Source organism: Bubalus bubalis, chromosome 14 (assembly GCF_019923935.1).
Source record: "Bubalus bubalis isolate 160015118507 breed Murrah chromosome 14, NDDB_SH_1, whole genome shotgun sequence".
Taxonomy (NCBI): domain Eukaryota; kingdom Metazoa; phylum Chordata; class Mammalia; order Artiodactyla; family Bovidae; genus Bubalus; species Bubalus bubalis.
The window spans coordinates 54,149,147-54,167,977 of NC_059170.1; the positions used below are offsets into that span (position 1 = coordinate 54,149,147).

The window sequence follows — 18,831 nt, forward strand, 5'->3', positions numbered from 1 at the left end:
TTCACTGAAACACCAGAATTAAGTAAATGAGATTTTTAACTTAATCTGCACAGGAGGTTCCAGTTGAGAATCATGTCCCACTCATTTTTATGGCAGTCTTATACGAAGTAGGTTTTCAAAAAATCGCTTGATTGCCACTCATAAATTTTGTACAGGCTCACCTCATGATGGAACTGTGGCAGTTACTCTATTCACTTACATAGTTGTTGTTATAGGGTTCATATTCTTTTACTCATTTTAAATTCAGTATTTAATAAATGACTAGCACATCCATCTCTTTATAATGTAAACATGTTACCAATGAGCATTTTAAAATAGAAAATCAGTAAAACAGCTCATGTTTATAAAATAGCTGTTATTATAGAACCAAATTTCAATGTATAGAGTCATAGATTCAAGAAACCACACTATCCCGTGTCCTTTGTCAGCAATGGAAATGCTCTAGTCCATGACATATCCTTGCCCCCCCACCTTTTTGGTCAAGATGACATTCAGTCGATTTAAGAAATAGGTGGCATAATCCACAGATCAACCAGAATTTAGGCTAAAAATAAACTTTAACCCAATTCCTTCCCTGTAAATTACAGAAAATACCTTTTCCAAACAACAACACTATAAATAGCGATGCTTTCACTCAGAGCATCAATTATGCTCCACATACTAACACAAATGACCCTGTCACGACAGACCCACATCGGAGCATACACCCTCCTCTGTTTACTTTTCTATTCTCTTCCTGCCTCGTTTCACCTTTTTCCATCATACTTTTTATACATGTTAAAGTTCCAAGGGGAGAAAATAATAATAAAATTCCAAGGAAGTAAGTTAACCAAATAAAGTGGTGAATTCTAGTCAAAATAGCTTACCTGGCATTTTCTATGTTTAGCCTTTCTCCCAAGCCCATACCTACCTACAAAGAAAGGCAAACTGACAGTAAAAATTAATAACGTATTACTTCTGAGAACAGTGTATTGCTTGGCATTTAGTATCTTTCCCCTACACGGATGGTGCACCTGCAGTCTAGCCTCATCTCCCCCACCACCCCACCCCACAACTGGAACCGTGTTTGTGTGGCAGGTTTTCCAAGTTTGGATGGAAAGATGTTCAGTGTTGCAGGATACAGAGTTCTTGCTCACAAGCACTATACCAGCTTTTTAAAAAGTGAATTTATGCCAGCCTGGACCTTCATTTCAGTAAAGCTTCGTTTTGATATTCACACTTCTGAATAGTCTCTGCACTTTAAGCTTCAGCATATCTGTATTCTACAGTCACAGAAAATCTTACACATGTGAAAGGAATGACACTAAACAGTCCCAAGAAAATATGTAAAAGTCATTTTATTCATTTCTAGGCTTCTTAACGAGGTGTTTTTTATAGCTGTATCAAGTGACAGGCTTATGCAAGATTACTTTGAAGCTGTTCTCTTACTTTTGGGTGGTTTCCTTATCTTATTGGGGTTTGGAATCAGTTTTTTTATCTTCAGAGGTTGTAACACTACAGGCTGCTGACCCTCAGCAAGCTTTCTCTTGGGTTTAGAGAGGTCTTCAAAGGAAGTGTCCAGAATCTCTTCATCTTGGCTTTCCAAAGATTCTGTCTGCAGGTTCTCCCCGGGGTCTTCGAGTGCATCCTGGAGCCATGCCACATTCAGACGGGGGACTCTGGGGAGGATGGCCCTCAGTTCCTCCCCAAAGGCAGTAGTGTTCCTCTTGAACCCCAAGGCCAGGATGCATTTTAAGCCCAGGGCAGGTGCGAGCCTCTCGCTGAGCCGGGGAACCTGGCAGGCGGGGACACCTCTGCTGACACTCAGCTGCACCAGGTGTGAGGTCACGATGGCTGGCTTGGCAGACTTACACGCCAAGGCCAAGAGCAGCTCATTCCTCTCTAGTGCTCTGGTGACCTCGTTGATGCCGATAGCAAGCTGCTTCCTGACGTCAGCCGGGGTCCACCCTGACACCTGGGCATCACCTTTGGGCTTTTCTTTCTTCAGATCCTCACCAGTGTCCACGTCTATGCTGCTCGTGTCTCCACTTTGTTTTTTCAAAGGGGGCTGCTTTTTCTTTCTCTTCCTATCCTCAATCTTCTGAAGCCCTAGAGACTGAATTCTGTCCTCCAGGGTCTGCAGTATGAAGTGCACGTCCTCCCTATCCAGGACGCCCCAGCAGATGCTGTACGGGTTGTTCAGTGATGTCTTCACAGGTAGAGGTCTCGTCTTCCGCACAGAGCCCCTCCCTGGTGCCTGTGGGGCTGCAGCCATACTGAAAAATCCTTCAAAGGGGAGCAAAATGGCAAAGGAAAATTCGTGTTAACTAGACATGCGTGTCTTAAGGATATCTTGGTTGTGCTCCTTCTGATTTTTGAAAGGCTAGAGCAAGCCTACTTACATAGGACATGTATATACTTACATATATACATATATATTTATGTAAATAATTATATATATATATGTATATATGTGACCATACACCTAATCTCTCTTTTAAGTCATTTATTTTCCCCATTTTTTCCTGTGACTTAGTCTTCATTCATATACAGGCAATTTATGAATGTTTTGCCTTACTGCAATCACAGTGAAATTCTATGTTTCCTTTATTGAAAATGTTCCAATTTTGCTACTTGTCGTAATTATTTATCTTCTTCAGGACCTCTGTTATTAGTCTGATAGATTTCTGACCATTTTCTAGATTGCTTTCCACTTAGGCTTCTATTTATCCATTCAGCAAATACTGAGCACCTCTACTCCAAGTCATAGGCATTGGGATTCAGCCTTGAACAAGTTCCTATGACCACCTCTGTGGGTCCCCAAATCCCTCTGCCCTCAGCACAGAATCTCTGAGGGCCCTGGAAGCCTCTGCCATTAACCAGGTGTGATTTTTAAAGAACTGGGACCATAATATATGCACATGACTGAAAATCTGAATGATTCATTCTGTGCCCTTTTGTGAGTCCTCCTCCCCTCCCTGGACCCTAAGTTCTTTGTCCTTCATAAAACACGGATACACAGATTCCCCCTTCCTCTGGTAAGTCCAAGCAGGCTGTTCCTCTGGCTGACAGTGTGATGAAAACAATGGGAATTTTGTAATGAAATTTAAGGATACTAATCTGTTAAGGCAAAACAGAGGGATGATTGCTAGCAAAATGTTATAGATCACTGTTCTCAGGAGCATCTCCTGATAATCCCATCTGGAGGCAACTGCACGTTCCTCTCTTCTGTATTCTTCCTCACTTCCTGGGCTCACCTGGGAACCATAGGGACCCATGTTGCAAAACTGAAAGAAGGTAAATGAGCCAGAGAAGTCTGGAGTTTGGGACTGTCCCTGTTTTCAGGTAACCAGATTTTCTCATTCCAGATTTCTCCTCATGTGAGGTCATTCATCCCACAGATGACCCCCACCCACAAGTGGCCCAGGCAAGATTAAGGATAAATTCCCCTCCAATAAACACCTTAAGAGCCTGGCTGCCAATGCTGAGGAGGAAGTCAGAACAAGTAAGGCACTTTCTCCAAGAAATATTTGATTCTCACAAAAGTCCATGAGTGGAGGAAGAAACAGACTCAGGTTAAATACCCTGAATATCCAAATTCTATGCTCTTTCAATCCTGGCTGCATCTCAAAAATAAGCTGTGACTTTTTAAAGTATATAGATGGTTGGTCCTTACCCTAGGTCTACTGAATCGAAATCCCTGAGAATACGGCAGGGCTCCTTTACTTGTCAAAAGGTTGCCCAGGTGACTCTGATACAGAACTGGGATTGGGAACCATTGCTGCAGGATGGGTGCCTTTCTGCACTTGACATCCCTGAGACAGGGTCTCCTGACGCCTACTGGCCTCTGAAGTTCCTCCTACGTCACCTCACAGAAAACCAAAATTCAGCTCCCTGGAGTGAAAGCTACCTTGTTCCTGTCAGTACATGAACCGTGAACTTCCAAGATGTTCAAGCTAGGTTTAGAAAAGGCAGAGGAACCGGAGATCAAATTGCCAACATCCACTGGATCATCAAAAAAGCAAGAGAGTTCCAGAAAAATATCTACTGCTTTATTGACTATGCCAAAGCCTTTGACTGTGTGGATCACAACAAACTCCAGAAAATTCTTCAAGAGATGGGAATACCAGACAACCTGACCTGCCTCTTGAGAAATCTGTATGCAGGTCAGGAAGCAACAGTTAGAACTGGACATGGAATAACAGATTGGTCCCAAATAGGCAAAGGAGTACGTCAAGGCTGTATATTGTCATCCTGCTTATTTAACTTATATGCAGAGTACATCATGAGAAATGCTGGGCTGGATAAAACACAAGCTGGAATCAATATTGTTGGGAAAAATATCAATAACTTCAGATATACAGATGACACCACCCTTATGGCAGAAAGCGAAGAACTAAAGAGCCTCTTGATGAAAGTGAAAGAAGAGAGTGAAAAAGTTGGCTTAAAACTCAACATTCAGAAAACTAAGATCATGGCATCCGGTCCTGTCACTTCATGGCAAATAGATGGGGAAACAGTGGAAACAGTGACAGACTTTATTTTGGGGGGCTCCAAAATCACTGCAGCCATGAAATTAAAAGACGCTTGCTCCTTGGAAGAAACGCTATGACCAACCTAGACAGCATATTAAAAAGCAGAGACATTACTTGGCCAACAAAGGTCTGTCTAGTCAAAGCTATGGTTTTTCCAGTAGTCATGTATGGATGTGAGAGCTGGACTATAAAGAAAGCTGAGCACTGAAAAACTGATGATTTTGAACTGTGGTGTTGGAGAAGACTTGAGAGTCCCTTGAACTGCAAGGAGATCCAACCAGTCAATCCTAAAGGAAATCAGTCCTGAATATTCATTGGAAGGACTGATGCTTAAGCTGAAACTCCAATACTTTGGCCACCTGATGCAAAGAGCTGACTCATTGGAAAAGACCCTGATGTGGGGAAAGATTGAAGGCAAGAGGAGAAGGGGACGACAGGATGAAATGGTTGGATGGCATCACTGACTCAATGGACACGAGTTTGAGTAAACTCCGGGAGTTGGTGATGGACAGGGAGGCCTGGCGAGCTGCATGCAGCCCATGGGATCGCAAAGAGTGGGACATGACTGAGCGACTGGACTGAACTGAACTGAACTGTTCCTGTCAGTGGCGCCCACTGCCACTCGGTGTCTGCGTCCTAAACTTCCTTCCAGAGCAGACCTGCGCATGCCAGTCATCGGAGTCGGCTCCTCCCCTCCAGCTCTGCAAACTGGAGATTGCTCATCCAAATCCAGTGACGTGACTGGCAGAGGCTGGCACCAGGTTGAAGGTGGTCAGGAAGAGGGAATTAGGTGACCATGGAGCAAATACGGTGATCTAACAGAAATTTTGCTGCACACAAGCTACAGTTCAGGTGCCTCCACATTCAAACAACAGGGAGGGACATCCCCAGCGGTCCAGTGATTAAGACTTTGTGCTTTCACTGCAAGGGGCAAAGCTTTGATACCTGGCTGGGGAACTAAGATCCCACAAGCTGCATGACCAAAATCCCCCCAAACTACAGGAAGTTAGTACTTACAGTTAGAAGCTCTGGGCATTAGCTCCTCCTGTCTTCAGAATCTAGAGGGGAAGACCAGAGCCAGATAAGTAGAATCTCATGGGATATAATCCAGAACTAAAGTGGGAACAAGTAACAGCGTTGGAGGAGGAAAAAATTAGGAAGGGCCTGCTGAGGTGCCTCTGGAGGCTTCTGCCCCAAAGATCAAGTGGAAACTTATTAAGGTGACATCCATCTCCCCATCAGCCTTTCTTCTTATGCCCCACCACTGAACCACTTACTATTTACCAAGGCCACCAGTCCGGCCTTCCATGGCCTTATACCCATTCCTTCTGCCTGGAAAATGAGTCCCACCCTCAGCACCCCCACCACCTGTCTTACTTGAACAAGTATTTGTGGACTATACGCAATGCACCAAGACAGAAAGATCATGAATTAAAAACAGCTACTGAACTCACTGGGCTTAATGTCTATGAGAGAGACTCATCAGCAAAGCATGTGATGCCCTTCAAGGTCAGGGCCCTAAGGCCTGACAAAATTGAGGGGGTCAAGAAGGGCCTCCAGCAGGTGACCATATATTTATTTATTTGGCTGCACTGGGTCTTAGTTGCAGCATATAGGATCTAGTTCTCTGAGCAGCATTACAACAGGGGTCTCATGCGTTGGGAGAACAGGAGTGTCAGCCACTGAACCACCTTGGAAGTGACCTTTTAACCCACATCTAAAGAATCCCCACCAAAAGGAGTACCTATTCGGGAAGGGCACCCCAGGGAACTGCATAAAGGAAATAATGTCAGTGTTGCTGGGGCATGGATGTTAGAGAGAGTAGAGAAATACTGGACCAGATGGTGAAGACTGCTGCAACCCTTACAGTGGGAGCGGCTGTTCAAAGCAGAGAAATGGCACAGCTAAAAAGACGTCATACAAAGATCTTGGTGGACTCGAGCCAGGAGGAATCTTTACCAAGACTGGAAGCAGCAAAGAGGACTCAGAATAGTCCTGGGAAGACATGACAGTGACCTTCACTAGAGTTGCCGATGGACGGAAACACATGCTAGTTTAAACAGGAGGTACAATCCGCCCGACTTAGTGATCAACTGGGAGTGAAGCAGAGAGACGACTCAGGGAGGACTCTCGGTTTCCGGATCTGGTAACCGATCCCCGAGGTCATCTCTCTCTCTCTCTCTGCCGTCTATGTAGTGCCGACCTACTATTCAGCACACACTACTGGAGTTATTTTCTTGTCGGCCTCCACTTCTAGGCTGCGGAGAACAGAAGGGCCGGGTGGGGCTTTGTCTGATTGCTTCTCGTATCCAAAAGACGCTCAACTCCAAATAGAGCAGAGCCTGAGCCCGGGCCGGGACGCAGGAAAACACGCAGGTAAGGGGAAGCCCTAGGGATGCGGAGCCCAGAAAACTTTGCGCGCGCCTGGCCGAGTCGCCGGTTCGATCCCAACCAGAGCGACCCCTCCGGCTCTCAGATCCCAGCGCAGAGCCCTCCACTCACTTTTACCTCCGCGCCGGCTCCACGTGGCCGCGCTGCGCGTGCGCAGAGCGCGCTCCTTGCCCGGCCTCTGCCTTCCAATGCGGTGGGGCGGGGGATGGAACCGCTCAGACAACAGTTTTCTTTCTGCTGCATCCGACCACTCCCAAACCGGAAAGTCGGCCCAGGCCGTCGCGACAGAGTTCAGGACTTTAGGAGCTGGGCGGAGGCTTTGGGAAAGGCCCTCCAGTGGCAGTGCGCAGGCGCAAGGTGTGTCTCGCGAGATCTCCAGTTGCCTGGTAACGGGCAGCCCGCTGTCTGCAGTCTGTCCTGAGAACCAGTGTACCGGTTAGACTCCAGAGGCTAGTTCTCTCTCCAGTCGCCGCTCCTTTCTAACCCAATTTCTGCCTTTCAGCGCCTGGTTCTGAGCCCCTCTCGCTTTTCTGTTTTCGGCTTACCAAAGAGACGCTAAACCAGTGCCCCCTTCACCGAGTCTCTGCCGAATCCCCGGCAATGTGGAAATAAAGAAATAAAGATAAATGGGAGACGGGAAGGTGGTGAGGAAACTATGCACTTACAGGCAACGATGTAGACGATCTTGAGCCTCCGGAAAGAATAAAGGCTATCTTGAATTCTGTGAGAGCAGTTCAGAGAATTCCAAATACTGTGACTACCCCAGCCAGTGGAGGCTTGGATGGTTAGGAATGGAGTCTCTGGGAAGTCAGACGATTGTAAGACAGCTGAAGAACATTTTCAAGATCAGGGATCTGAATCTGTTGATTTACTCTTGTCAAGACCGAGACCATAGTTTGCGTCTAACCTAATAAGCCTCCTCCCTCCTCACACCCTTTCTTTTCCCTTTCCAGTCTAACTTAGCACTTTTATTCCTCTTCTAAATATTTTCCTCTTTTTCTCAATCGCTTCACCGCTCGTTTTGTTTCGCATCTTTGGTCTGTATAGCTTCAATGTTCCTCACCTACGTAGTACCCGACTGGCCGTAAGGTAAACGAAACAAGGAGCTGTGCGTGTGGTCAGAGTATTGCAGGTTACGCGGGGTAAAGTACAGTGTGACTAATTTTTTAATCAATTAGAAAAATAAAGAAAAAACAAAGTTAGGAGTTTGAGTGTAACAGGCTTTTGTTTCGTAAAATGAATAGTAACAGATCATCACGATGAACTGTAAACATGCAGTTGTAAAGCAATCTCAGATCACAATTTTGAGCAGCAACCTCTCATTGCCCAACAGAATTCCACTCTATTCTTGAAATGTCACTGAATGTCCTCATTCAGCTCTAACCTGTTTCTATCATGTCTGTCGCCGTATTCACTAGAAACAAGATGGGCGTTTTGGGCACTGGAAGGCAAGAAGTTCATGTCTCATGATTTTTTAATATAATACTTAAAATCTTCGGTGGCAGCTAGACTTTCTACTACGCTTGGTCAAAGCTGTGACACTAGACCCTAAGGCAGGCCACGTGAAACAGGACCTGTTTGTAGACTCAGTACTGTGTTAGGTTATAACCTTCATAAATCATTCAACCCTTGAAAAACATTAATAAACCCTTCTTTTTCTTCTTCTTCGGCTGAGCCACAGGGCATGAGAGATCTTGGTTCCCTTGCCAGGGACTGAACCTGCATCCCCTGCATTAGAAGCTGGAGTCTTAACCACTGGACCACCAGGGAAGTCCCCCAAATTGCTGGTTTTGAATATAACTTAACCCTGGCTTTTGATTTGGTAAATTGCTGATTATGGCTATCTTTGTTAAATTTAAATTGAATTAGCTTAACTTGTGACGCAGTGATTTTTTTCTGGCTTCTTATGTGGTCAATGTAATCAGTTATATTTAATGGTGACAAGCTGATATTAAAATGTTAAATGTAAGAGCCAATCACAACGTTATTATTTTTTTTTCAAAGTAATGAAAACAGTACTTTATCTACTGTAAAATTGCAGGTTAATGACTTAGTCCTACAGAGTGGCTCTCAAACCTTCAATGAACTCACACTGATTTAAAAATTATAATGTATCATCTCAAAGATTAAATAATGATGAGGGTAAATCACATGTTAAGTAGTGCCACCAAATAAAAGTTTTAAAACTCTCAGTAGAAATTTTTGGATAAAAAGATGAGAAATTATTCAATCAAAGTGGAAGGTAATTATAATTTTAAAAGAATGAAGTATTATGAGTCTTTTTAAAAAAGTATTCCAATAAATATTTTTAAATTAAAGAAAATAATAAAGTCTCAGATCTAGCTTTTAAGCTGTATGACAGAAACACATCAGATTGAAATGCTAAAGTAATGGGAAGGAAATATGTGTAAGTTTTTGTCCCCCTAAGGTTTTAGATTTATAGCTTGAGTATCATTTCAGTTTATATTTACTCTATAAAGATTTGCAGCCACTATATCCATGACTCTGGATCAAGACCAGCTAAGGTCAAGATCTTAATCTCATCATCACATGACTCTAAAGCAAACTAATTAACCCTGTCTATGAAGTGATAAAAATAGTACCTGTTTTGAGGATTAGAAGAAATAATCTACTCAAAATGCTTAGCACAGTGCCTGATACATACAGAGTGCTTCATAAATAGAACTGATGGATCCAGTAGCAACCTGAATTCAGAGATAATAGGTTACTAAAAATTAAGCCTCTATGATTTTAGTGCCTTGTTCTGTTTGAAGACTAAGCAATAAAATTTCCACAAGAATGTTGCTAAAATGAATGACTGCATTTCGAAGGTAATTTCTCTCCCATTTGTATCATACAAACACTGCAACAAAAAAGTTTTTAAAACAATTTTCCCATGACCCAATTACCTCAAAACTCATTTCCTTTCAGTGTTTCCTTCTAATTTCACATTTAAGTGTGCACTTACATTGTTAAAATAATATAAATTTCATGTTCTGATTTTCTTTTCATATAGCATTTTCCCCTATATTTCCCAAACATAGTTTTCAAGTTATCACTTTAACATATATTTAGTATCTTATACTAATCAGTTTACTTTTTAATAATAGCTGTTACTGTTATTTTACCCTGTGAACTCTCAATTTTGTCTTTGAATAACAAAGTGTTCTGTTTATATTCATTCTAGAATTGGACTACAGTTAGGTTTATATGCTTGCCATGATGTAAGAGTCATTTAAGAGACCTGGCGATAAGTTTTGTCATTAACCGCAATTTTTTGTTGAAACAAAGTTACCAGCTGGAAACTTTGTCAATAGAAGAATGTAGGAGAATTGAGCAGCAGACTCTTCTTTCCCTCTGTGGCATCCTCATCTTTGCTCTGTGTGTGTGTGCATTAGAGTTCTCCAGAGAAGTAGAACCAGTGGAGATACAGATGTGAGTTATGGAGCCTGAGAAGTTCCACAGTCGGCTGTCTGCAAGCTGGAAACCTGGAAAGCTAGTGATGTCATTTCAGTCTAAACCCAATGGCCTGATAATCATGGGAGCTGACAGTTTAAAAATCTCATTCCAAGGACAGGAGAAGGTGAGATGGGATGTCCCAGCTCAATCAGGGAAGCAAGAAACAAGGGGGCAATTCCTCCTTCCTCTGACTTTTGTTTTATTCAGGCCCTTCCTGAACAGAGAAGCTTGGCAGGCTGCAGTCCATGGGGTCACAAAAGAGCCGGACACGACTGAGCATGCAAACGCAGTTTGTGGATTGGATGGTACTCACCTCCACTGGGGAGAGGGAATCTATTGGGTTGGCCAAAAACTTCATTCAAGTTTTTCCCCATAAGTTGTTATGGAAAAACACAAAAAAACTTTTTGGCCAACCCAATATTTTACTGAGTCCACTGATTCAACTGCTAATCTTTTCCAGAAGCACAGTTCTTGTTCAGTTGCTAAATTGTATCCAGCTCTTTGTGACTCTATGGACTTCAGGTTTCCCTGTCCTTCACTATCTCCTGGAGTTTGCTCAAATTCATGTCCATTAAGTCAGTGATGCTATCTAACCACCTCATCCTCTGCCCCCCTCTTCTCCTTTTGCCTTCAATGTTTCCCAGCATCAGGATCTTTTCCAATGAGTCAACTTTAATACTTTGGCTACCTGATTCAAAGAACCCCCACAGATACACCCAGAAATAATGAAATAATGTTTAATCAGGCCAGTCAAGTTGACACATAAAATTAACCATCACAGTGTGATGGTTACTGTATCATACATAATAATTGTTATATAAACAATAATGTTATTTTAAAATCAATGACTAGAATAACTTTCATAATGAGCTACAAAATCAATGACCTTTTCAGTATGCAGTTAACAAAGCCTCCTACTGAAAGTGGTTAGTCAGTGGTTATTATCTGTCTTCAAAGTCTGGATCTTTTCCAAGACTGGCTCATTGGCTTACACAACATGTCCTCAAAACCCCAAGGACTTTCTGTCCTTCCCCTTTGCCATCCTCTGACTCTTGGCATTGGCCCTCAAGCTTGTCCTCTCAAGCTCACAGTTTAGTGGTCACAGCTCTGATCATCACAATCCACAAACACGTGGCAGGAAGCAGAAGTTTCCCTCGTGCATTTCTTTCTATCAGAAAGAAAAATCTTAAGAAGCCCTAACAGACTTCCTTCTGTGGCTCACTGGACAGTATGCCCACACCGAAACCAGTCCCTGGCGGGGGTGAGTGAGTCGAATGAGACTCGCTGAGACCAGTTATGAACCTTCTCTTGGAGATGGAGCATAATATGGCTCCATAATTAAATGAAAGTAGGATCATTGACAAAAATGAAGGGGGAAATGGCTGCTAGGGGGAACCCATACATTAATATCTCCAGTAGGGAGACATTTTGTTTAGTGGAGTTCAGTTGCAGAATATGTTAATTGGACACTAATACATAAAACACATGCAATATAGCAACCAAATGATCAGGGTGGAAACAAAATGATGAGCCGCTATAATTTAATTCAGCCCTGTCTATGTATTACCATTGAAACCAAACCTAAAAATGACACAAGTTTAAAGAGGAATATTAAACTCATGAGAGGTTGTTGGCAGTGGTACCTTGAGAAGATAAAGCCCTGAGCTAGCCATTACATCTTGTTAAACTGGGTAAACGCTGGAAGGTATTCATGAACATTTACTTCAAAAACTCTTTTAAAATAACAGTCATGTCCAACTCTTTGGGACCCCATGGACTGTATAGCCTGCCAGGCTCTTCTTTCCATGGAATTTTTCAGGCAAGAATAATGGAGTGGGTAGCCATTCCCTTCTCCAGGAGATCTTCCCAACCCAGGGATCAAACCCATGTCTCCTGCATTGCAGGCAGATTCTTTACCATCTGAGCCACCAGGGAAGCCCAAAATAATAATAAATGTTAAACCAAAGTAAAAGTGCCTCCTGTCAGACACAGGCTTTTTCTGAAGCTAGTTACAATGAAATCATCCTGGTTAGTTTTTTGCAAGTTTTCAAACATATTAATTTTAAAATAATGTGAAACGTGATCTTCCTGGCTATGCCTACTTAGTTGTTTGCTTTGGGAAATGTATTAGTTGTCTGTGGTTTCAGGGAAGTTATATTAAGATGTTTGTTGTAGAAAATTATTTATCTGAAGTTGTGACACAGTCACCTGTACCTAACCTGTGACATAGTCACCTGACATAATCACCATTTCAGTGTTAAGACATCCCTGACTTTATAACTTTACTAGTTTAGAAGTAACTTGGCCTCATTGCTTAGTCAGAAGGTACTAAGAATCCTGTTTTGATTTTCTTCCCATGGACCTGTTTATAATGAATTTGGTAGCACTAATAGACTTATTTCAAATAAATAACACAAGTATGGGTCTTTTCACTTCCTTCCTTGTGAATATTCATAATCAACAGCTGTTTAGGCCAATCAGACCTTGAGCAAATTCAGCCAGTCACACAAAACCCAATATCAGAAATGGAGAACCATATCATAATTGTTAATGTAATATTTAAAACCACTTAGATTTATGGGAAAAGCTAATATTTCTGATTAGTGACTAGTAAAATAATAAGGTGAATCTCATCATAGAAAATGTAACAAAGTAGGAAAAAAATAAAATGGGTAGAAAATTTTAATCTATGTGTAAAAGAAAATCTTTGAAAAATGCAGTTTGCTTCATATATAACTTTTGTGTGTGTATGTAGCCAATATGAGCTCTTCTAAGCCAAACATTATTACAACTTTTTAAGCTAGAGATAAAAAAGCCACTGAAAATGAAAAACCTACAGGATTTAGTTTCTAATAAGGTAAATGTTTATAACTATAACCCATTAATCAAAAAACTCTCAGGGGAGCTTCAATAATTTATTTAAAAGAGTAAAGTGATCTAGAGTCCCCAAAATGAGAAAATGGGCCCATTTCTTGGTACAGTCTCACAAGAGACCATCATTATAAAATTTCAATCCTCTAACTCCTGAGCTGGGCTGCTTTTCAGTTCTTCTAGCTCAATAAACTGGTTTTCAGTGACCAGAACTCTGACCAATGTTTCTTGTAGACACAGGGTTTTTGGCTGTTACTAATTTTTACTTTTACTTCCCCATTTTTTCTTGGTTCTTTTTTCCTTCATTTTTTAAAAACTCTTTTCTTCATTTTCATCTTTACTTTTTTTCTCTCACTTTTTTCCTTTTTCAAACTTTGTTTTCTCTTATTTAGATTTGTCAGTATTTGGTTTTGTTTATTGGCATGTCTGGCATTATGTTTTGGTTCCATTATAAAGATCAGTTCATCAGAGGGCGTTGGGAAATGATTTTCTTTTGAGGTGATTTGGGTCAAGTTTCTGACCAGCTTTCCTCAATTTTAAGTTGACCTTGAGACACCTTGACTCCCAGGTCAGCAGTAAGTCCAACACACGCCTGGCCTCTCAGACATTTCTGTTGAGGATGACCACCATATTGACAATCACCGACAGTCAAGACCATCGCCACGGGCAACATGACCAAGCTAAAGCTGGCTCAGTACATCCTGACTTAGGAAAGAGGCAGTCATGTAGATCACTGACAAGACTTAGCCAAACTCCTCTGGACTCCAGAGATGGTCCCTTGAGTAAGAACCATGAAAGACTTGAGTCCTCCCCAAACAGTATTTGTTGCGATCCGTTCTGCCTTCCTTGAGGAATTACTCAATGGAAGAGACATATTTGAGGACCTGGTGGCTCATGGATATCCGTAAGAAAAAGAGGTTCTGGCAAATTCCATCAGTGACACACTGTCACCAGAAGTGCATTGCTCATAGGGTTAAAGGCAGAGCACCTGCTTTTGGATGCTGATATGAAAAAAAACTTTGAAGACTATAGCTTTGGCGTTACATTCACCTTTGGCAACAAGCTAGATATCTTCATTGGCCATCCCCCTTTAGGCTGCCCTGGAAGTCTTCCAAGTCCAAATAAGATAGACCCACAGTAGATGTGTGGAATCTGAGGATCATCCTATATACACTGGTCTGCAAACCCCTTACCTTTTGATGGGCCCCTGCCTTCAAGGAGCTGCAGGAGTCAGTACTTAATGAAATAGACCATATGCCCTTTCACATGTCCAGGAAATGTGAAAAACTGCTCAAGAAATTTCTCATTCTCAATCCCAGCAAGAAAGGTACTTTAGAGCTCATCAGGAAAGATCCATGAATAAACACAGGTCGTGAAGATGAACCAAACCTTATGTGGAGCCACTCTCTTGACTACCAGAAACCCTGATGGTGGTGTCCAGTGTGACAAAAGGGAAGAAGTCCAAGGCTCACTGATGGCTGGAAGCACAACCAAGTGATAGCCATATATGTGCTTCTGAGGTACAAGAGAGCCGAGCAGGAGGGCCACGTCATTGCCCCGAAACCCCAGACTTTGGTGAATCTAATCAACAGCAGCCCACCAAGGATCCACCTGAAGTTTCTGCTAACACACAACAGTGAGGTGTTAGCGAGCTGGCAGCCCCTTCCACTAATTCCTATTTTAAGAATACTCAGAGGGGCAACACAGAACATAAGCCACCTGAAGAGGACCAAGTGTAGGGCGGAAGGGTAGCGGCAAAGCCAAAGAGGGGAAGAGATCACTTAGCCTCCAGCACAAATCAACGCAGGAATTGTCTGCTTTGGGAGTGAGCAAGCCCGGGTCAGGCCTCCATGCAAAAGGGCAAAGACAGCCTAACCCTGCCAAGGTCAAGGGCTCTAAGGTGTCTGCACCCTTCCAACACCCCAGTCTCTCTGACAAAGCCATGCCTCCATAGAGATCCACGCATTACGGCTCCCCAGGGCCTCGGGGCCATGCCCCATAGGGAAGCTGGGATGTGTCCCTAGCCCAGACTCCCAAGGGTGTCCTTGTCTTCCAACCACACATCAGAAGTAGTGGCAGAGCCACAGAAGGAACCAGCGGCCTCCAGGTTGTGTCCAAAGGAAGCTCCATCCATCGGGGCAACCTCTGAAGGATAAGCCATGGCAGCCTTCCTTCCGAAGGACAAGCAAGGGCTTCTTCACCAGGTTCAAGTTCAAGTTCATACTGAAACTTCTGTGTTTTGGCTTTATCAAAAGAAATCTTGACAGTATGAGGCGGGTGGGACAGTATGTGCTCCCCTCATGGAGTGGGAGCACAGGCAGTGAGAAAGAAAAACCGTGGGAAGGCCAGGTCGTGCTCACGACGCTTGAAGACCGTGAACTTCATGGAGCCCAGCGAGAAGGTGCAGGGCTTCAGCCAGGTGCTGGAAGCAAAGGGCGGTCAGTGCGAACTGAGCAGGAGGCCTGCGCTGCTGTCAATGCCCGGCGCCGGGGCCAAGAGGACAGGGGTCCAAACGGTCATGGCCACCTCTCAACGTAGCTCCTTTTCCGTGGAGAGCTGCGCTTCTGCGGATTTGTAAAGCATTGTCTCCACTCCCCCCCGTTAAAAAAATCATTGCATCTTCTACCTTCAAAAAGTGGCCAGAAGCCTGCAGGGAGACAAGAGGTGGGGCAATCGTTGCCCCCGCACCTGTTTGCATCCGGACTGCCTGGCGGCGCATCTCGGCGCCGGCTCTGCTGTCGTGCTTGTGGGGGAGGGGAGCCAGGGTTGCGAGAGGGCGGTTTAATAACGTATCAGAACCCCTAACGGGTGCTTCCGGGGAAAATCTCTTGGGCGAGTTTTGCTGAGCAGGCCTGACTAGTATTACAGTGACCACTGTGCCGAAAAGAGTTTGGGGTTGATCATAAGAGAGCTGGGATGAAACTGAAATGTGCGCGCAGCAGGCGCTGTTTGGGTTATAGGACGCTCATTCTGGCTGCAGGTTAGAGACTCGATGGATAAGCGGCCACGTTCTCTTTGTGTTTTGAAAGTGGCCTCTTACCACAAGGACAGTGAGGGAGACAGCAAGAACAAGGTCAGCTCAAATCATTGATGGCTGGGCAACCTCTTGTTTGTAATTTTTTTTCCCATTCTACTTGATTTCTTCCAGAGTACAAAAACGAGAGGATGCTTCCCTAACATGTTGTATGTGCTATGATTTCCATGCAATGACAAGAGAAATTCAAGAATCTTCTATGGAACTCAACTCATGGATGTTAAAATTTATACAGAAGAGCAAGGTGCCAAGGACAGGCCTTCCTGAAGAAGAACAAAATTAGGAGGCTTTAATAATGAAGACAATGTGATGTAGGTGGGGGGATAAACAAATGCAGAGCCCAAGAAACTATTAATATGTTAACTCTCATGATTTCTCTTAAACCCACCCTAATCAGGCTTGTTCCCCCCATGCCCACCCCCACGACTGCATTAAAACTTCCCTTCAAGTCATCAGTGATCTGGACAATGACCTAAATCCAACTGCTAATTCTCAGTCTTCATCTAACCTAACATACTTTGGACATGAACTTGGGCAAACTCCAGGTGATGGTGAGGGACTGGGAAGCCTGGCATGCTGCAGTCCATGCTGTTGCAAAGAGTTGGACTTGACTTGGCGACTGAACAACAAGAACAAAACATACTTTCTCACTCATGATGCTTTCTCAACACTACATTCTCTTGGTTTTTCTCTCACCTCAGTGATCACTTCTCTGTCTTCTTCGTGCTCTTCTCCCCAAACATTTAGTGTTGAAATTTCCCATGGCTCACTCTTCAGTTCTGTTTCCGTATCTCCTCCATACACATTGAGTTTCTAGGGCCATCTTATCTCAAGTTTCAGAAGTTGAACCCTTGAGTCCCAGATCTAATCACCTAGCCCAGTCGAAACTTAAATATCTAACTGTCCATTTCACATTTTCACTTGGATGTCTGATATCTCAAATGCAGCATGTCCACAGTGGAGCTTCTGATGTTTGTTGCTGTTGTTCAGCTGTTGAGTCATGTCTGACTGTTTGCAACCCCATGGACTGCAGCACGCCAGGCCTCCCTGCCCCTCACTGTCTTCCAGAGTTTGCCCAAGTTCTTGTCTGCTGAACCAGTGATGCTATCCAACCATCTAATCCTCTGCCACCCTCTTTTCCTTTGGCCTTCAATCTTTCCCAGCATCAGGGTCTTTTCCAATCAGTCAGCTCTTTGCATCAGGTGGGGGAAGTATTGGAGCTTCAGCTTTAGCAACAGTCCTTTCAGTGAATATTCAGGGTTGATTTCATTTGGGATTTGACTGATTTGATCCTGCTGTCCAAGAGACTCTCTGATCTTTGCCACCCCATCAGGCCAACTCCACCTATAGTCCTTCCAGTTACTCAAGGCAAACATCTCAGAGCTGTCCTGACTCCTCTCTTTCTTTCATATCAATATAGAATCTATCAGGGACTCCTGTTGACTTTACCTTTAAAATAAATGCAGAATCTGAACATCTCACTGCCTCCACTGCTGCCACCTGAGTTGGAGACACCCATAAGTTCTCCCCTGGATTATTATAGTAAGACTCTTGCTTCCAATGTTGTTTTTTGTAGTCATAGTAACAGAAGAGATTCTTAAAAAAAAAAAAAAAGATAAAGTCAGATCATGTCAGTCCTCACTCAGAACCCTTCAGTGGTTCTGTTTGACTCCCCTCCTTGAAGCCAAATGCCTTCAGACAAGGTGTTGTATGATTAGGTCTCCATTAGACCTCTGCTCTTGCTACTCTGCTCCAGCCCCATTGGCATATCACACCTGCCAGGAAGCTCATTTCTGAGTGCCTTTGTACTGGATGCTGTTTTTGTAAGGGAACCTCTTCCCCAGGGATCTACCAGGCCAGCTCCCTCACCTCCTTCAACTTTTACTCAAATGTCATCTTCCTAAGAGACCCATCCTGATGACCATGTTTATAATGGCAAGTTACCTCCTCACTCCACATGCACAAGATTCTCCATCTCTTTGCTTTGCTCTTTTTGAAAACTGCACCTATCAGGGGCTTCCCTGGTGGTCCAGTGGTTGGGACTTCACATCCCAATGCAGGCGGCGCAATTTCGATGCTTGGTCAGGGAGCTAAGATTCCACATGCCTCATGGCCAAAAACCCAGAAAAACGTAAGACAAGCAATATTGTAACAAATTCAATAAAGATTTTATTTTTTAATATTTATTTTCATTTTTGGCTGTGCTGGATGAGAGCTTTAGTTGTGGTGAGCAGGGGCTGCTCTTGGTTGCAGTACACAGGCTTCTCAGTGCAGCGGCTTCTCTTGTTTCAGTGCACGGACCAAGGCACTTGGGTTTCAGTAGTTGCAACTCACGGGTTCTAAAGTGCAGGCTCAGTAGTGGTGGTGCATGGGCTTAATTACTCCACAGCATGTGGGATGCAGTTCCTGGACTAGGGCATACCTGTGTCCCCTGCATTGGCAGGCAGATTCTTAACCACTGGACCACTAAGGAAGCCCCATAAAGACTTTAAAAATGGTCCAAGTCAAAAAAATCTTTGCAAAAGAAAATAGCACCTATCACCTAACATCTTTCAATAGATT

General features: G+C 43.5%; 1 protein-coding gene and 1 long non-coding RNA gene across 9 annotated transcripts; one reads left to right on the top strand and one right to left on the bottom strand.

Moving 5' to 3' along the window:
• Positions 1–1,318: 1,318 nt before the first annotated feature.
• On the bottom strand, positions 1,319–7,589 carry RPP38 (ribonuclease P/MRP subunit p38). 8 transcript variants are annotated; one of them, XM_044928098.1, is made up of 3 exons: positions 7,571–7,589; positions 5,532–5,572; positions 1,319–2,265 (listed from the first exon to the last, which is right to left on the bottom strand). In XM_044928098.1, the coding sequence occupies exon 3, from the start codon at positions 2,252–2,254 to the stop codon at positions 1,406–1,408; it is 849 nt and encodes a 282-aa protein (XP_044784033.1). In that variant the 5' UTR covers positions 2,255–2,265; positions 5,532–5,572; positions 7,571–7,589; the 3' UTR covers positions 1,319–1,405. The 8 variants fall into 8 exon arrangements, with proteins under 8 accessions (XP_044784033.1, XP_044784036.1, XP_044784035.1 ...); XM_044928101.1 differs by lacking the exon at positions 7,571–7,589 and adding an exon at positions 7,023–7,221 and having other exon boundaries at positions 1,319–2,278; XM_044928100.1 differs by lacking the exon at positions 7,571–7,589 and adding an exon at positions 7,017–7,221 and having other exon boundaries at positions 1,319–2,278.
• On the top strand, positions 7,247–17,366 carry LOC123329248. The gene is made up of 3 exons (XR_006544623.1): positions 7,247–8,727; positions 10,304–10,488; positions 16,384–17,366. It is a non-coding gene; the product is annotated as an uncharacterized LOC123329248 (long non-coding RNA).
• Positions 17,367–18,831: the final 1,465 nt, after the last annotated feature.